The following is a 14545-nucleotide window of genomic DNA, read 5'->3' as shown; positions in this document are numbered from 1 at the left end:
TCGTATGTTCGTTCGCTTGAAACTAAACCATTGAAAATCAAGTGGCATCAATCTGCCGCAGTCGTCACACAAATCGTAAGCTCGTGGATAAAACACGGGGAATGGGCTCGGAAGCAGAAATAATTAAACACGAAGAAAGCACGCCAGCGCAAATCCTCATCATCGCTAACCAAACTATCGATTTGCAACTATTAAGCTTACGCCTTGGGCTCAGCCGGGGGCGCAGCACCTGCAGCCTCGGTGGCAGGAACAGTAGCAGGGGCGGTAGTAGCGCCCTCAGCAGAAGTAGCAGCAGGAGCAGAGGCAGCCTCACCCTCCTGGCTACGGCCAAGCTTCAGGTCGGCCAGACGGCGAGCCTCGTTGTGGATATCGCGCACCTGCTTATCAGTCTGCACGTAGAAATCACGCAGCTTCTGGCCGTGGGGGTGTTCGAGGGCCTTCTCGAAGTAGTTGTGCAGTGAGGACCAGCCGCTGGCAGCCTTGTTGGAGATTTGGTAGTTCTCATCCAGACCCTTAGCGCGCTCGGTAGCGTTGAACTTCTTGTCGAAGTTGCCCAGGGCGGTGGTGAACTTGTTGGAGAATCCGTGCTTCTGGTCCAGGGCAATGGCCTTCTGGATTGCGCCATCGCTAACAACGTAGCCGTGGGCGAGGTACTCGGCGAAGATGCGGGAGCGGGGCTTGTCTTCCTGCGCGATTTCGTGCTCATTTTCCTTCTCGGAGGCGGAAGTGGCTTGGGCACCGGCGAGGTCGTCGATGTTTTGGGCGGCTTCCACGTGGACTGAGGAGGAGCCCAATTGGGTCTGATCGAGGAGCAGAGCAGTCTTTGCGGCGCTGTGTTATGGGTTAGAAATTGGGTTATAGAGTGTTACCGCTTGGTGACGCGCGGTGCGGGGTAGCTATCTTACGCTTCCTTCTCGAAGGTGACGCTAGCGGACTTGGGCGAGTCGGCCTCAGAGCTAGTGGGGGTGATGGAAAGAGAGGTAATCTTGCCGCTGTATTAATTTATTAGCTCAAAAGTCCATTGTCATAGTTCTATTGCGCAGCTGTGTTTGTTTTGGAGGGGCATGCTCACCAGAAGCTGAAGAAGTCACGGACGTCCTTCTCAGAAGTGGAGGGGGCGATGCCCGAAACGTGGACGGTGGTACCAGACATGTTGAAGATGTAAATCTGTTAAGGGAGAATTTTGAGGAGAGGAATTATTTGGAGAGCAAGAAAAGGAGAACAGGATGAGGTCAACTATTTATGGAGCTGCGCCACAGGTGACGTAGAGCGGGGCTGCACCGCCTCGTGTTACTATATCGATAATCTAAAGTGGGCACCAGCCAAGGTTATTCTACTGCCTAGTATCGACATCTGCAAAATATGACCGCCAAATGAGTAAAGTTGAATTTTGGAGTCAAGGATGGAATGTCTGCCTGCAAACCAAGGCCTATGAGGTTAAGAATAGAAAGGAAATTGGAAAGACCAGGTACTGCTCCCGGCAGGTAGAAGAAAATGAAAAAGGACCAGAGGTCTTTGATGCCCAAGGAACGGGTTGTCTTATGAATCGGCAGGTCTCTCCTTCTGCTTCTTCAAAATTTGTTCAAGCTCTCGAACACGCCGTCTCAGCTGTTCATTCTCCCGTCTGGCGGTTTCTAGCTCCGATCTGTGCGTTGCGACCTCCTCGCATCGAGCGAGAGAGCTACTCGATAGGCCCAGGTGAGTCTGGGAGACCGAGTTACGATGGGGGTAGATAGAGGGACTTCCGTAATGGGCGATGTGGTCTGGGTGGGGATGCTGCGTGTATGAGCTGAGTGATCCGACCGATGGGCGGCGATGAGAGAGCGATGGTTCACGGCTTCGTGTGGATCGGTGAGGATCCGCCGTTCGAGAGGGGGCTATTCCTGTGACGCTTGCTTGACTTCCATGAACCGAGGGGGCGTGGGAGCCCAGACTAGAGGAGGAGCGCTGTCGACGAGATGAAAGGGAATTTGTAGAGCCGGTCAAAGACGGAGAGCCATGAACACCTTCGGTGGATTCATTCAAGGTTGAGGTGGAAGATGTTGTGGATGCCACGGAGGCAGTCTGTTGGCGGAGAAGGGAGAGCTCGCGCGTTAATCGATTGACCTGTTTTGTTAGTAGATTGTCTCTGATGGATCATGTGATATTACTCACCATCGCCTCCTGCTCTTTTTCCAGGACAAGATGCAGATCTGAAGGAGTTAGAGGCTTTGGATGTCGTAGTGGCCCTGTGAATGATGGTGTGGTTAGGCGAAGGAATTCAATATCAGATCAGAGAATGATGGACCTACCCTGGGCCGATCTGGTCACCTCTTGCTCATTTGATCCCAGTGGTGGGCTTCCCCCATGAGCAGATCTGGGGCCTCGCAATGACTGTTGTAAAGTGGGTAATTGAGGCATGGCTGGGAGGGTGGAAGTTGCGGCTCTAGGCCGTTGAGGCGTGGAGAGGCTAAGATCGGAAGTCATGGCGACGGGGGCATCCAAACGGGTATCTAGCTCCTCTGGGCCAGCAGAAGGCATGTTTGACCTGAACCGGGGCTTTGCGGGGAACTATAAAGGTCCGCGGGTGTTTCAGCGTCGGGCAGCGATGAGGAAGGCTAAACACCCCTTGATCAGAATTCCACGAAACATTCCCGGGATAGGCGGCGAGGCATGGATGCAGATGAGCTCATTTGACGCAGGAAGGTACAGGAAAGGATGCAGAAAGGGACAGTTTGTAACCGCTTTGTTCGGGCTTTTATTGGGCCGTGGATCTAGGTATCATAAGCACCTGATCTAAGTACCTTATCTATGAATACGAAGTCCACCCAGCAGTTGTTTGGAGGCTATTTTATTTCTCTATTTTGGCATTCCATCAGGGGAGACTGCAGTCTTTCCGATCCTCTGATCGGCAATGCTAGCAACGAAAAACTTGTTAAGGCACAAGACGGATTAGATGACGAGATACTTGTGCTCGGGCCTCGATGAGATGTCTCAATTCGAGTTTGTGACGGAACCAACTTGATGATCAGTAGAAAACAAATAGTGATAACGTAACCTGCAATATTATTTCAAAGCTCCTCACAGCAGGCAAATGAAATGATCCATTAAACCAGATGACACAGACTATCATGCACTATATTCCATATCTCGATGTAAACAAACCGAAATAAGCTCGGCGATCTACAGGTTACATAAGCCTCCGCGAATCCCCCAAACATTTGATATTTGGATCCAAACAAATCACTTCGTCATGCATGGCAAGAATGAGCGTCTGACTTGATGAAACTCGCCTTCTCCACTGATGAACCCACCTGTGACGACCTGAGGAAATCCTCCCAACCAATGACACCATGGCCCAACCCTACGAATCCTACGAACCCCCTACCCACATTCCACCCTTCGTGAAACAGCTCACTCCTTACGTCAAGACCCAGCAAGAAGCTCTCCGCATTCGCCAGGCCTTGACTTCATACCTACGTTCTTTAATTGTCTTCAGCGATGACACATCCCAACCCTCCCACCTCGCTCTATGCGCACCCATCGATGCCGTCGTCGATGTGAAGCGAATACCATCCGATATTTCAGGACTAAGGAAGGAGTACCTAGAGGCACTTCAGGCGAACGTTGCTGCTCGGAAGGATTTCCGTGCTGCATCAGACAATGTGGCTTCGCTGAGACGCCAAAGGGCATCCCGCACTCCCAATGTTGACCCCGCTGATCCGCAGGAACCCGGCGCGGACCTGCGAGATTATGTTTCACTTTTGCGGGAACGGCGTCGCTATACGAAGCTTCAGGTCTTCCAGCATTATCTAGAAGAGCTCAAGGCAAAGGAACCGACTGGTCTAGAGTTGAGCGAGGATTCAAATCAGGTCTTGTTACCTGAGGGGCTGGACACGGACGGACCGGGCCAAAAAGACCCCGATACAGATATGGAGGGATTGGTACATAAGCTTGAAAGGGCTGTGGTGCGTGCTCGAACACAATTGGATCGGGAGAAACGGTTGTTCGAGAAGGTCAAAACGCAGCATGATGCTAGAGAAGTGGCTTCCGACAAGGTGCCGTCTGCAGTCAAGGCCCAAGCATTGCAGCGCACACGCGATGAACTCGTGCAATGGGTCGAAGAACGACTGATCACGGAAGTAGATCCGGACGAGAGTATGGTACAAGACCTGTCACCAGAGGAAATTGAGGAAGGCCAGCGTCTACTAGAACAACATAAGGTGCAAATCAAGGAGCAATATGCTGCCTATCTACAGGCACGACGAGAGCTTCTTGATGCTGCTTCCACGGCCTGTCAACCGGTGACTGTGACCCCGAAACCTCCGTCGCGGTCAACCCACAGAACCGAGATTGTCGCTGAGGAGTTACCGGCCCCCAGCCCGCTGGATGTCCTGTCTTACGCAAGTGAAAACCTTGTCCCGCTTTCCAAGAGTCAGAGATCACTGGCTCTACAAAAGTCCTATCTCGCTGGACTTCTCGCCAAAGAAAAATCTACCACTCTACGCGCCCTACACCGTATACGAGATGAGAGCCACCTCCTCTCTGAATATCCCCTTCTCGCCCACCAACCACGAATCAAGCACGCAGTTGCTGCCCTCAGCTCACGCAACCAATCCCAATCCCCCGACCAGAACCAGCCCGATGAAATTGTGGGTCTAGCAGAAGCGTGGGCATTTGCCTCGGAAGCAGCCGCCAAGAACGAGCGCGATCGTGTGCAACAAAAAGTGGTACTGGGAACTGAAGTCGCACAAGATGCACGCAAGACGTTGGGCGAAGTTTATGGCATGTTGAACCAAGATTTGGGTGTTATGCAAGACGCGGATCCCGAGACTACGTCAGATATCTGGGCCTCCGAAGCTCACACATCGCGAGGGGTCGGCAACCATAGTGGGTCCCGGGAGAAAAGACCAAACGGACCCTGGTCGGGACTGCACGGGCGCGTTGGACTAGAATAGCCTTGGTGAAAAGTCTGTTGATCCTTGCATGGTGTATGTTATTTCCTAGGTCTTCGAGACTATATCCTAAGTCATGTGTGATACATCTGTATAAAATAAGGTAGATTGAGGAATTGAATTTATTTCTCAATTGATTGAGGCGTGGAGACGCATCAAACTCTCTCGTAAGTCGAACACATTCCCGGCCTCTTTAGCGTCGATCCCCACGGATAAGAAGAGATAGCGCCTGTGTGTGACCGGCTAGGTTCCGGCATCGGACTACAAAGTACTTGCACTTTATGCCTTGAGGAAACAGGATTTTCTCAGTCAATATTGACTATATGGGTTCGGTAGCTCTAATTGATCTAGTCCTTTGTCTAGATGATCATTTCTTTTATGTACAAGAAAAAATGGAGGTTGAAGTATACAGAGGGAAATGGTGGTCTCCACTACCCTAAAATCCACCAAATTCAACGATTTGACTCATAACTGAAAAAATAGAGCAAGAAATCCGGAGAAGTACAAATCCCTTCTTTTCTCCTAAATTTTAATTTCTTTCTTTCTTCCTCATACCCAATTATCTCTATAAAATTAATCCCTAATCCCTCCTCCCCTTCATCCATTTCCTCTCTTTGGTCCTTCAAGGGAAAAAAAAAAGAAGTGGACCCGGTACGGTGAAGGGAACGAACCAATTAGCGAGGCCGGTGGGGGAAAAAAAAGACCTCCCGTCGGCGACTCATCTTCTACACCCCATCATCCCATCTTCGGGCCATTGAACCTCTCTAGTTCTCATTCAGAACTTGCGGCGCGATGGTTCTTGCAGCTCGTTGTGGGCAGGCAGCCTCCCTGCTGCGATCGCGATGCCTCGCTGAGGCTCGTCCTCTCTCTCTCCGCACCTTCTCCTCCCAGTCATCTGTCCGATCTACGGCCGCTGCTCTGCGCCTGCAGAAGCTTCCCTCCCCGGCTCGTTCCAAGCAGCTGCGCTCCTTCTCCAGCTCGATCATCCGTCTTGCTGAGGTCCAGAAGGGACCCTCTGCCGAGGCCTACCTGGCTAGCGGTGCTGTCAAGCCCGCCAACCTCGTCGATGTGAAGAAGGTGCTGGTCATTGGTAGTGGTGGTCTGAGCATTGGACAGGCTGGAGAGTTCGATTATTCCGGTATGTAGAGGGTGATTTTTTTTCATTGCTTAGTTTTCTCCCAATGCCTTGTACTTAATCCAATCCAAATCCCCTGGAGCGGCACATGAGAGCTTGCTCTTTTCATGCCTCCCCGCGGGGAATGGCATTGGACTCGTTGGTCCCCACAAGAACCCCAGAAAGCCGTCTTGTTTGGTCACTGACATCTAGTCCTTGTGTCAATTAGGCTCCCAGGCCCTGAAGGCCCTGAAGGAGGCTGGTGTCCAGTCCGTCCTGATCAACCCCAACATTGCGACCATCCAGACCGACCACAAGCTGGCCGATGAGGTCTACTATCTCCCCGTGACTCCCGAATATGTCACTCACGTCATTGAGCGCGAGCGTCCTGATGGTATCTTCCTGACCTTCGGTGGTCAGACCGCTCTCAACCTCGGTGTCCAGATGAACCGCATGGGTATCTTCGAGCGCTACGGTGTCCAGGTGCTCGGAACCAGCATCAAGACCCTTGAGACCAGTGAGGACCGTGACCTCTTTTCCCAGGCTCTGAACGAGATCAACATCCCCATTGCTGAGTCGATTGCCGTTAACTCGGTTGACGACGCCCTGAAGGCCGCCGAGACTGTCGGTTACCCCATCATCGTCCGGTCCGCCTACGCTCTTGGTGGTCTGGGCTCTGGCTTTGCCGCTAACGAGGATGAGCTCCGTGATCTGTCTTCCCGCTCCCTGTCTCTGTCCCCCCAGATTTTGGTTGAGAAGTCTCTGAAGGGCTGGAAGGAGGTCGAGTACGAGGTTGTCCGTGATGCTACCAACAACTGTATCACCGTTTGCAACATGGAGAACTTCGACCCTCTCGGTGTCCACACCGGTGACAGTATCGTTGTTGCCCCCAGTCAGACTCTGTCCGACGAGGAATACCACATGCTGCGTACCGCTGCCATCAAGATCGTTCGTCACCTTGGTGTCGTCGGTGAGTGCAACGTCCAGTACGCTCTGCAGCCCGATGGACTCGACTACCGTGTCATTGAGGTCAACGCCCGTCTGTCGCGTTCCTCTGCTCTGGCTTCCAAGGCTACCGGCTACCCCCTCGCCTACACTGCTGCCAAGATCGGTCTCGGACACACCCTGCCCGAGCTCCCCAACGCTGTCACCAAGACTACCACCGCCAACTTCGAGCCCAGTCTGGACTACATTGTCACCAAGATCCCCCGTTGGGATTTGAGCAAGTTCCAGCACGTTAACCGCGACATTGGCAGTGCCATGAAGTCCGTCGGTGAGGTCATGGCCATTGGCCGTACCTTTGAGGAGTCTCTACAGAAGGCTATCCGCCAGGTCGACCCTCGCTACCTTGGTCTCCAGGGTGACCAGTTCGAGAATCTCGATGAGGTTCTCGCTAACCCCACCGATCGCCGTTGGTTGGCTGTTGGTCAGGCCATGATCCACGAGGGTTACTCCGTGGACAAGGTCCACGAGCTCTCCAAGATCGACAAGTGGTTCTTGTACAAGATCCAGAACATTGTCGACTGCCACCACGAGCTTAAGGAGATTGGCAGCCTCTTCGGCGTCAAGCAGGAGATTATGATGAAGGCCAAGAAGCTTGGTTTCTCTGACAAGCAAATCTCCCTCCTGGTCGGTTCCACTGAGGACGAGGTCCGCGCTCGCCGTAAGTCCTTCGGTATCACCCCCTGGGTTAAGAAGATTGATACTCTGGCTGCCGAGTTCCCTGCCGACACCAACTACCTGTACACCACCTACAACGCCACCTCGCACGATGTCACCTTCGATGACCACGGCACTATCATCCTGGGTAGCGGTGTCTACCGTATTGGTAGCTCCGTCGAGTTCGACTGGTGTGCTGTCAATGCCACTCTTTCCCTGCGCAACATGGGCAAGAAGACTGTCATGATCAACTACAACCCCGAGACCTACTCCACTGACTTCGATACCGCTGACAAGCTGTACTTCGAGGAGCTGAGCTACGAGCGAGTGATGGATATCTACGAGCTCGAGTCCGCTAGCGGTGTCGTCGTCTCTGTCGGTGGCCAGCTGCCGCAGAACATTGCTCTGCGTCTGCAGGAGACCGGTGGTGCTCACGTTCTGGGAACCAACCCCGAGGACATTGACAAGGCTGAGGACCGTCACAAGTTCTCTCAGATCCTGGACAGCATTGGTGTTGACCAGCCCGCCTGGAAGGAGCTGACCTCCGTTGCTGAGGCCGAGCGCTTCGCCGACTCCGTTGGATACCCCGTCCTGGTCCGCCCCAGTTACGTTCTGTCCGGTGCCGCCATGAACGTCATCTACAGTGTTGATGAGCTTAAGGAGAAGCTCCTGAACGCTGCTGCCGTCTCCCCCGATCACCCCGTTGTCATCACCAAGTTCATTGAGGGTGCTGAGGAGATTGACGTTGACGCTGTCGCTTCCAACGGTAAACTCCTGCTCCACGCCGTCAGTGAGCACGTTGAGCCCGCTGGTGTCCACTCCGGTGACGCCACTCTGGTTCTTCCCCCTGCCAACCTGGACCAGTCCATCATGGACCGCGTCAAGGATATCGCTGAGAAGGTCGCCAAGGCCTGGAACATCACCGGTCCCTTCAACATGCAGATCATCAAGGCTGACCAGGAGGGTGCTGAGTCCCAGCTCAAGGTCATCGAGTGCAACCTGCGTGCCTCTCGTTCGTTCCCCTTCGTCAGCAAGGTCCTGGGCACCAACTTCATTGACGTTGCCACCAAGGCCCTTGTCGGCCGTGACGTCCCTGAGCCCGTCGACCTGATGAAGGAGAAGCGCCCCTACCTCGCCACCAAGGTTCCCCAGTTCTCCTGGACCCGTCTGGCCGGTGCCGACCCCTTCCTGGGTGTCGAGATGTCCTCCACTGGTGAGATTGCCTGCTTCGGTACCGATCTCGTTGAGGCCTACTGGACCTCTCTTCAGTCCACCATGAACTTCCGCGTCCCCGAGGCCGGTGAGGGTATCCTCCTCGGTGGTGACGTGACCACTCCTTACCTGGCTACCATCGTCGACTACTTGAACCCTCTGGGATTCAAGTTCTACGCTGCCAACGCCGAGGTCAAGGCTCACATCGAGGCTACCTGCAAGGGCAACGCCTCCGTGCAGGTCATCGAGTTCCCCAAGAAGAACAAGCGTGCTCTGCGTGAGGTCTTCCAGAAGTATGACATCCGTGGTGTCTTCAATCTGGCCAAGACCCGTGGCAAGACCCAGCTTGACGAGGACTACGTGATGCGCCGTAACGCTGTCGACTTCAGCGTTCCTCTCTTCATGGAGCCCAAGGTACGTTATCCGTTCAACTTCCCGCATTAATCTTCTTCGTTGCTAATTTTGACTCCCCGCAGACTGCCCAGCTCTTCGCTCAGTGCATGAACGAGAAGATGCCCCGTGCTGATGGTATCCCCTCCGAGGTCCGCAGCTGGTCCAACTTCGTTGGTGGCAAGGCCCTGTAAATCATGACCCTGCACAAAAGCCAGAACGCCTATTCCGCAACTGATTGTCCCCGCTTGTTTCTGTATGGTACAAGTGAGCGGGGAGGGCATTGTTGATAGATGGCGTGCATTTCTTTGATATATTTTCCCCGGTCTGGTTGTCTGGTTTCTTTTACCTCTGGCGAATACTAGGATAGTGAGCTGCACTGATCTAGCCCTGGTGGTTCTCCCCGGTTTGATGGGGGTCTGCTTGTTTACTATTTTATTTTTGGGGTATGTTCCTTGTAGTTGGTTTATATTGTGTTTCAGCGACAAAAGAATTTTCTTCATCTTCTATATCTTAGTTTGGTATCAATTTCCACTTCATCAAGACCAGACTGTGTCAGAAACAGCATATAACGAGCTTTAGCGCTGTGGCGTCACCTGATGTAGGGCATGGGACGTGCTGTCTCTTCTTCAGCTGGAAAGCAGACAACGAATTGTTTCCCAAAGAACAAACAAAGCACATTGATCTGATCATGACATCGATATCATGTGCTAAATTCCATTCCTGAGCATGATCGACTGGCCACTCCGGTCCGAGCTCAGGTATGAAATCTAATTCAGTATTGGCTATGCGATCCGACAGTCTTTGGGATCTGTAGTCATGTATTTCAACTTCGTACAATTTCTCTGTCTGCTCTTGTGCAAATGACGTCTATACAAGACTCTTCTCAGAGGCGCAAGCGAGGCTGACTAAGCTCATCAACAACCTCATTGAAACCATCTCAATCACTTCAACCTTAAAATCTCAAAATGTCGTCTCAAAATTCCCTGCCATCAGTTACTACCAAGACAGTTCCAGGCCCTGCCCCTAATGGCATGGGCAATGGTCTGTTCGCGACCGAGGATATCAAGGTTGGTGGGGATGTCGTGCATGCCCAAACACCTTTCGTCGCGGTTCTAGATTCCTCTCGTCTAGACGATACCTGCTCTGGTTGTTTCGGCAAACGGCAGATGCAGGAGGGAAATGCCGATTTGAAAGCTTGCACTGGGTGTCGAGTGGTTAGGTATTGTGATCGGGTGAGTTTGTAGTCTCGGTCTATAGTTGGGTTGATTGCGGGATGTATTGATTTTGCCCTTTTTTGCATTCCTTTGAATATGTTATATTCTCCCGCTCAGTACTGATTTCCGATTAAAAGGCCTGTCAATCGAAAGATTGGAAATTTGCCCATTCTATGGAATGTAAAATCTTCCAGAAGCTGCAGCCTCAGATCTTGCCCAACAATGCTCGCGCTTTATTGCGCATGGTCTTGCGCACTGGGAAGGGCAAATACTCGCCTCAGGAATTGGGCATTTTCTCAAACTTGGAGACTCATATCGCCGAGATCCGGAAGAATAAGACGCAAATGGAGCGTGTTACCCTCACATCCAAAGCTGTCAAGAATTATTCCGAAACCGACATGACCGAGGAAGCTATACTTGCTTATGCCGCCCGGGTATGTCTCTCCGCGCCTCAACATAATCCTAAGGATATATGCTGAGACCCTAACAGCTAGACCTGAATTCTTTCAACCTCACAACAGCTCTATACGACCGCATCGGTCTCTATTTCCATCCATACGCAGCTCTAATCAACCACAGCTGCGATTACAACGCCACAGTCGGCTTCGACGGCGAGGAGCTCTACATCAAAGCTCTCAAGCCCATTCAAAAGGGTGAACAGATCTTCGTCTCCTACATCGACACCACAACCCCCTGTCACGTCCGCCGCGGCGAGCTTTCAGAACGCTACTTTTTCACATGCGAGTGCCCAAAATGCACAAATGCCCCGGAAAGCGAAACCCTCTCAACAGCCGGAACAGACGACCCAACGGCCTTGGTTGACGTAGCAGAGCGCGAAGCTCTCCAACTCCTCCAATCCGCCGCAGACGAAGCCCCGCAAGACGCAATCAAATCCCTAACTTCAGCTCTGAACCGCCTGGCGTCTCACCCACACTGGCCACTAACCCGCCAACCATACCCTCAGCTCCGGGACCAGCTCATTCTCTCCTACCTCGCAACCAACAACTTCAGTGCCGCATTTATCCACGCTGCTATCCGCTACCTACGGGTTGATCCCGTACTCTACAGCCCCGCCCATCCAATCCGACACCTCCACGCGTGGATCCTAGCTAAACTAGCCATCTACCTCTCGCAGAGTTTCGAGAATAGCCCGCTGGATCCGGTCAAGCTAGAGGATTATGGGATTAACTTCCATTTTGTGCTTTGGTATGTGCTTGCTGATTTGGCGAGTCGGCAGTTAGAAAGCTGTACTGTGCCTGGGTTCAGGAGGCTTGTTGGGGCGAATTTCGGGCAGGTAAATGAGCAGTTTCGGGCGCAAGGGATTGATTTGAGTAAGAATGCGCAGGCTAAGGGGATGCTTGCCGAGGCTTGGAAGAAACTTGAGAAGGTTGTTGAGGTTGCTTTGGAGAGGGAGTAGCTCACCGAACACCTGGCTATCGGGTGTACTAGGTAGACTCCATAGACTTAGACAGGAGGATAATCCTTAAACTCTTGGAATAATCTTGAAACTAGAATTTTTAGAGACTTTAAGTAATCGTGAAAATAATTTTATTGAGACTGGAATGTCACAATTTCATGAGATCAACTATATACACTTGGAATCAATTCTAACTGCAGCAATGCTACTCAAGATACTCGTTGGGAATATAAAGCGGCATTGAATCCTCCCAAATAGTATCAGTAAGCAAAGTCTTGTTGGTGCCATCGTAGTTCATAACCATAATCTGTCCATAAGGCTGGAAAGTGTTGTCGAAGAGTGAGCTCTCATCCTTAAAGCCGTACATACCGGTGCTCCACATGATACGGCCATCCTGGGACCAGACAGCGCTAAAGGAAAAGTCAGTATAAGATACATATCAACGGTGATAAATGGGGCTGGGGTAGACATACTGGGCATCGTTTGACAGACTGTCAGTCAACTGAGTCAACTCGGAGCCATCAGGACGGATAGTGTAGATATCGAAGCGATCCGCGTACCAACGGGATCCGTACGAGACAGTCCAGTTGTTGTTACGGGTGAACACGATCCGCTCTCCATCGGGAGACCAGCCGGGAGTGTTATCCCAGCCATCGGTTAGACTGTGAGTCTTGCCAGTGGTGAAGTTGTGGATCTTCAGACCCTCCGGAGCACCAGTCTCCAAGTTCCAGAGACGGTAGACGTAAGCCGACCCATCGGGGGACCAAGAAGGGAAACCGGAGTTCTCGGAGGTGTTGGTCAAGCTGGTGAAGGAGCTGCCGTTGGCGTAGGCGTGGATGATGGTTCCGGGGATATCGACACGGTCGACGAACCAGCCGCCGAAGCCGACTAGCATCTCGGTTCCGTCGGGGTTCCAGGTGGGCTGGAAGGCACCGGCTTCGCCCTCTGTTAGGAGTAGGACCTCAGAGGAGTTGCTGGTGGAGTAAATGTCGTAGGAGTTAAAGGCTGCGACGACGTCGTTATAGAGGGGGTCGGAGGAGACTGCTGAGCCGTTGGCGCTACCGAGGACTTTCTGGGTGCTTGCGATCCGGTTGACGACGGTGTTGTGGAGGGGGAAGACGTCCATGTAGCGGTAGGCCCAGTCATTATTGTAGCTGAACAGTTCCAGGTCGGCAGCTTGTTGGGTCCAGTTGGGGATACTGTAGACAATCTTGGAACCATCGGGGGACCACCAGGGGTCACGAAGGTTGGTCAGGTTGAAGGTCTTGTGGGTAGTATCAGGCTTAGTGTAGTGAATTCCCTCGTAGTCTCCGGCCTTGATGAAGTAACCAATATTGCTAGAGTTGGCAATTTGGTGCTGACCGAACTTGGGGTAGCTACCGGAAGTGTGGGCGAGAATCTTCTTGCCAGTAGCGAAGTCGACACTGTAGATCTGGGACTCGATGGCCGCCTGCTGCTCGGAGACACCGTGAGCAGAGTACGTACCCTCGCGAGTGATGTTGTTATAGATGACACGCTTGCCGTCGCTTGAGAACTGGGGGGTACCGAATGCAAAGCCATCCTCGAAGACCAGCTTGCGGAAGTCCTTGCCGTTCTTCTTAATCACGTACACACCCAGGTTCTGGGTGTGCTCCCAGCCAGTACCGTCACTGTGGCCGGTCCAATCAGTATCGCGGTCAGAGCTGAAGGTGATCCACTCTCCGTCAGGAGACCAAGACGGACGGAAGTGACCAGAAGGCCAGATGTTACTGCTGCGGGTAGCAGCGGTGTCGGTCAGGTTGTGTGCGAGACCGGTCTTCAGGTCCTTGACCCAAATGTTGGTGGTGTAGTTGCCCTGGGTCGAAACATAGGCGAGCTGAGTGCCATCCGGCGACAGCACACCGGCATCTTCGACCGAGTTTGTATCAGCAAGAGTCTCCAGCCCGGTTCCATCTGGTCGCACGCGGTACAAATCAGACTGGCCGGCTCCACGACGCTCGCTTGTGAAGACAATCCACTCGCCGTCCTGTGACCAGGACGGATGGTAGTCAAAGGCATTGGTCTGGTTGCCCATTAATTGAGTCTTATTGCTACCGTCGGAATTGGCAATCCATAATTGTGAGCCGGAAGGTCCGATACGGTTCACTGGTATAAGTTAGTATAGATCTCCTATAGACTCAACAGGGAGCACTCACTGTAAAAGATACCCTTCTTGCCCTCGATGGGTCCTCGCTTGGGAAGTCGAGGGGCCTGGGCATCTTGCGCAGTAGCCTCAGCAGCACGCTTCGCATATGGGCAGCCCGGGGCGGCAGCGGCAGCGGCGGCACGCTCAGCATAGGGGCAGCTGGCAGCACTAGAGCCAGCTGCGAGAGCTGCAACGGCAAGAGCAGCAGAAAATCGCATCTCGCCCAGTCAAATAAAGACAAAGGAGTTGGGAAAGAAAGATGAAGGCGGATGCTGTTGAAAAGCCCAGAAATGGAGAGGATTGACGCGGATATAAGTATGAAAGGCTTCGTCTTGGCTTTCTCCACTTGGCACACCTCGGGCTCCTCCCCGGTTCCTCCGTTGAAGGGGGTTCTGGAGTTCTGCACTCCCAGTAACCCCGAGAAAGCGTATATTGGGA

General features: G+C 52.7%; 6 protein-coding genes across 6 annotated transcripts; 3 read left to right on the top strand and 3 right to left on the bottom strand.

Moving 5' to 3' along the window:
* Positions 1–197: 197 nt before the first annotated feature.
* vip1 (putative actin cytoskeleton protein (VIP1)) lies at positions 198–1152 on the bottom strand (the record flags this gene model as incomplete). The annotated part of the gene is made up of 3 exons (XM_057118783.1): positions 198–831; positions 906–992; positions 1073–1152. 3 exons carry the CDS (start codon positions 1150–1152, stop codon positions 198–200), a joined length of 801 nt encoding a protein of 266 aa, XP_056968338.1.
* Positions 1153–1539: 387 nt separating this feature from the next.
* Positions 1540–2520, bottom strand: N7484_008395 (uncharacterized protein; the record flags this gene model as incomplete). The annotated part of the gene is made up of 3 exons (XM_057118782.1): positions 1540–2106; positions 2155–2228; positions 2292–2520. 3 exons carry the CDS (start codon positions 2518–2520, stop codon positions 1540–1542), a joined length of 870 nt encoding a protein of 289 aa, XP_056968337.1.
* Positions 2521–3332: 812 nt separating this feature from the next.
* On the top strand, positions 3333–4937 carry N7484_008394 (uncharacterized protein; the record flags this gene model as incomplete). Its single annotated transcript, XM_057118781.1, has 1 exon — positions 3333–4937. The coding sequence occupies one exon, from the start codon at positions 3333–3335 to the stop codon at positions 4935–4937; it is 1605 nt and encodes a 534-aa protein (XP_056968336.1).
* Positions 4938–5726: 789 nt separating this feature from the next.
* N7484_008393 (carbamoyl-phosphate synthase (glutamine-hydrolyzing) CPA2) lies at positions 5727–9503 on the top strand (the record flags this gene model as incomplete). The annotated part of the gene is made up of 3 exons (XM_057118780.1): positions 5727–6072; positions 6278–9333; positions 9396–9503. The coding sequence occupies 3 exons, from the start codon at positions 5727–5729 to the stop codon at positions 9501–9503; spliced, it is 3510 nt and encodes a 1169-aa protein (XP_056968335.1).
* A 774-nt stretch (positions 9504–10277) lies between these two features.
* On the top strand, positions 10278–11943 carry N7484_008392 (S-adenosylmethionine-dependent methyltransferase; the record flags this gene model as incomplete). The annotated part of the gene is made up of 3 exons (XM_057118779.1): positions 10278–10544; positions 10664–10960; positions 11017–11943. 3 exons carry the CDS (start codon positions 10278–10280, stop codon positions 11941–11943), a joined length of 1491 nt encoding a protein of 496 aa, XP_056968334.1.
* Positions 11944–12148: 205 nt separating this feature from the next.
* Positions 12149–14325, bottom strand: N7484_008391 (TolB family protein; the record flags this gene model as incomplete). Its single annotated transcript, XM_057118778.1, has 3 exons — positions 12149–12353; positions 12417–14067; positions 14118–14325. 3 exons carry the CDS (start codon positions 14323–14325, stop codon positions 12149–12151), a joined length of 2064 nt encoding a protein of 687 aa, XP_056968333.1.
* Positions 14326–14545: the final 220 nt, after the last annotated feature.

This window comes from Penicillium longicatenatum (assembly GCF_028827895.1).
Source record: "Penicillium longicatenatum strain IBT 33135 chromosome Unknown contig_6_segment0_segment0, whole genome shotgun sequence".
Lineage (NCBI taxonomy): Eukaryota > Fungi > Ascomycota > Eurotiomycetes > Eurotiales > Aspergillaceae > Penicillium > Penicillium longicatenatum.
Note: the sequence above shows the minus strand (reverse complement) of the source record. Positions and strands in the feature narration are given on the sequence as shown.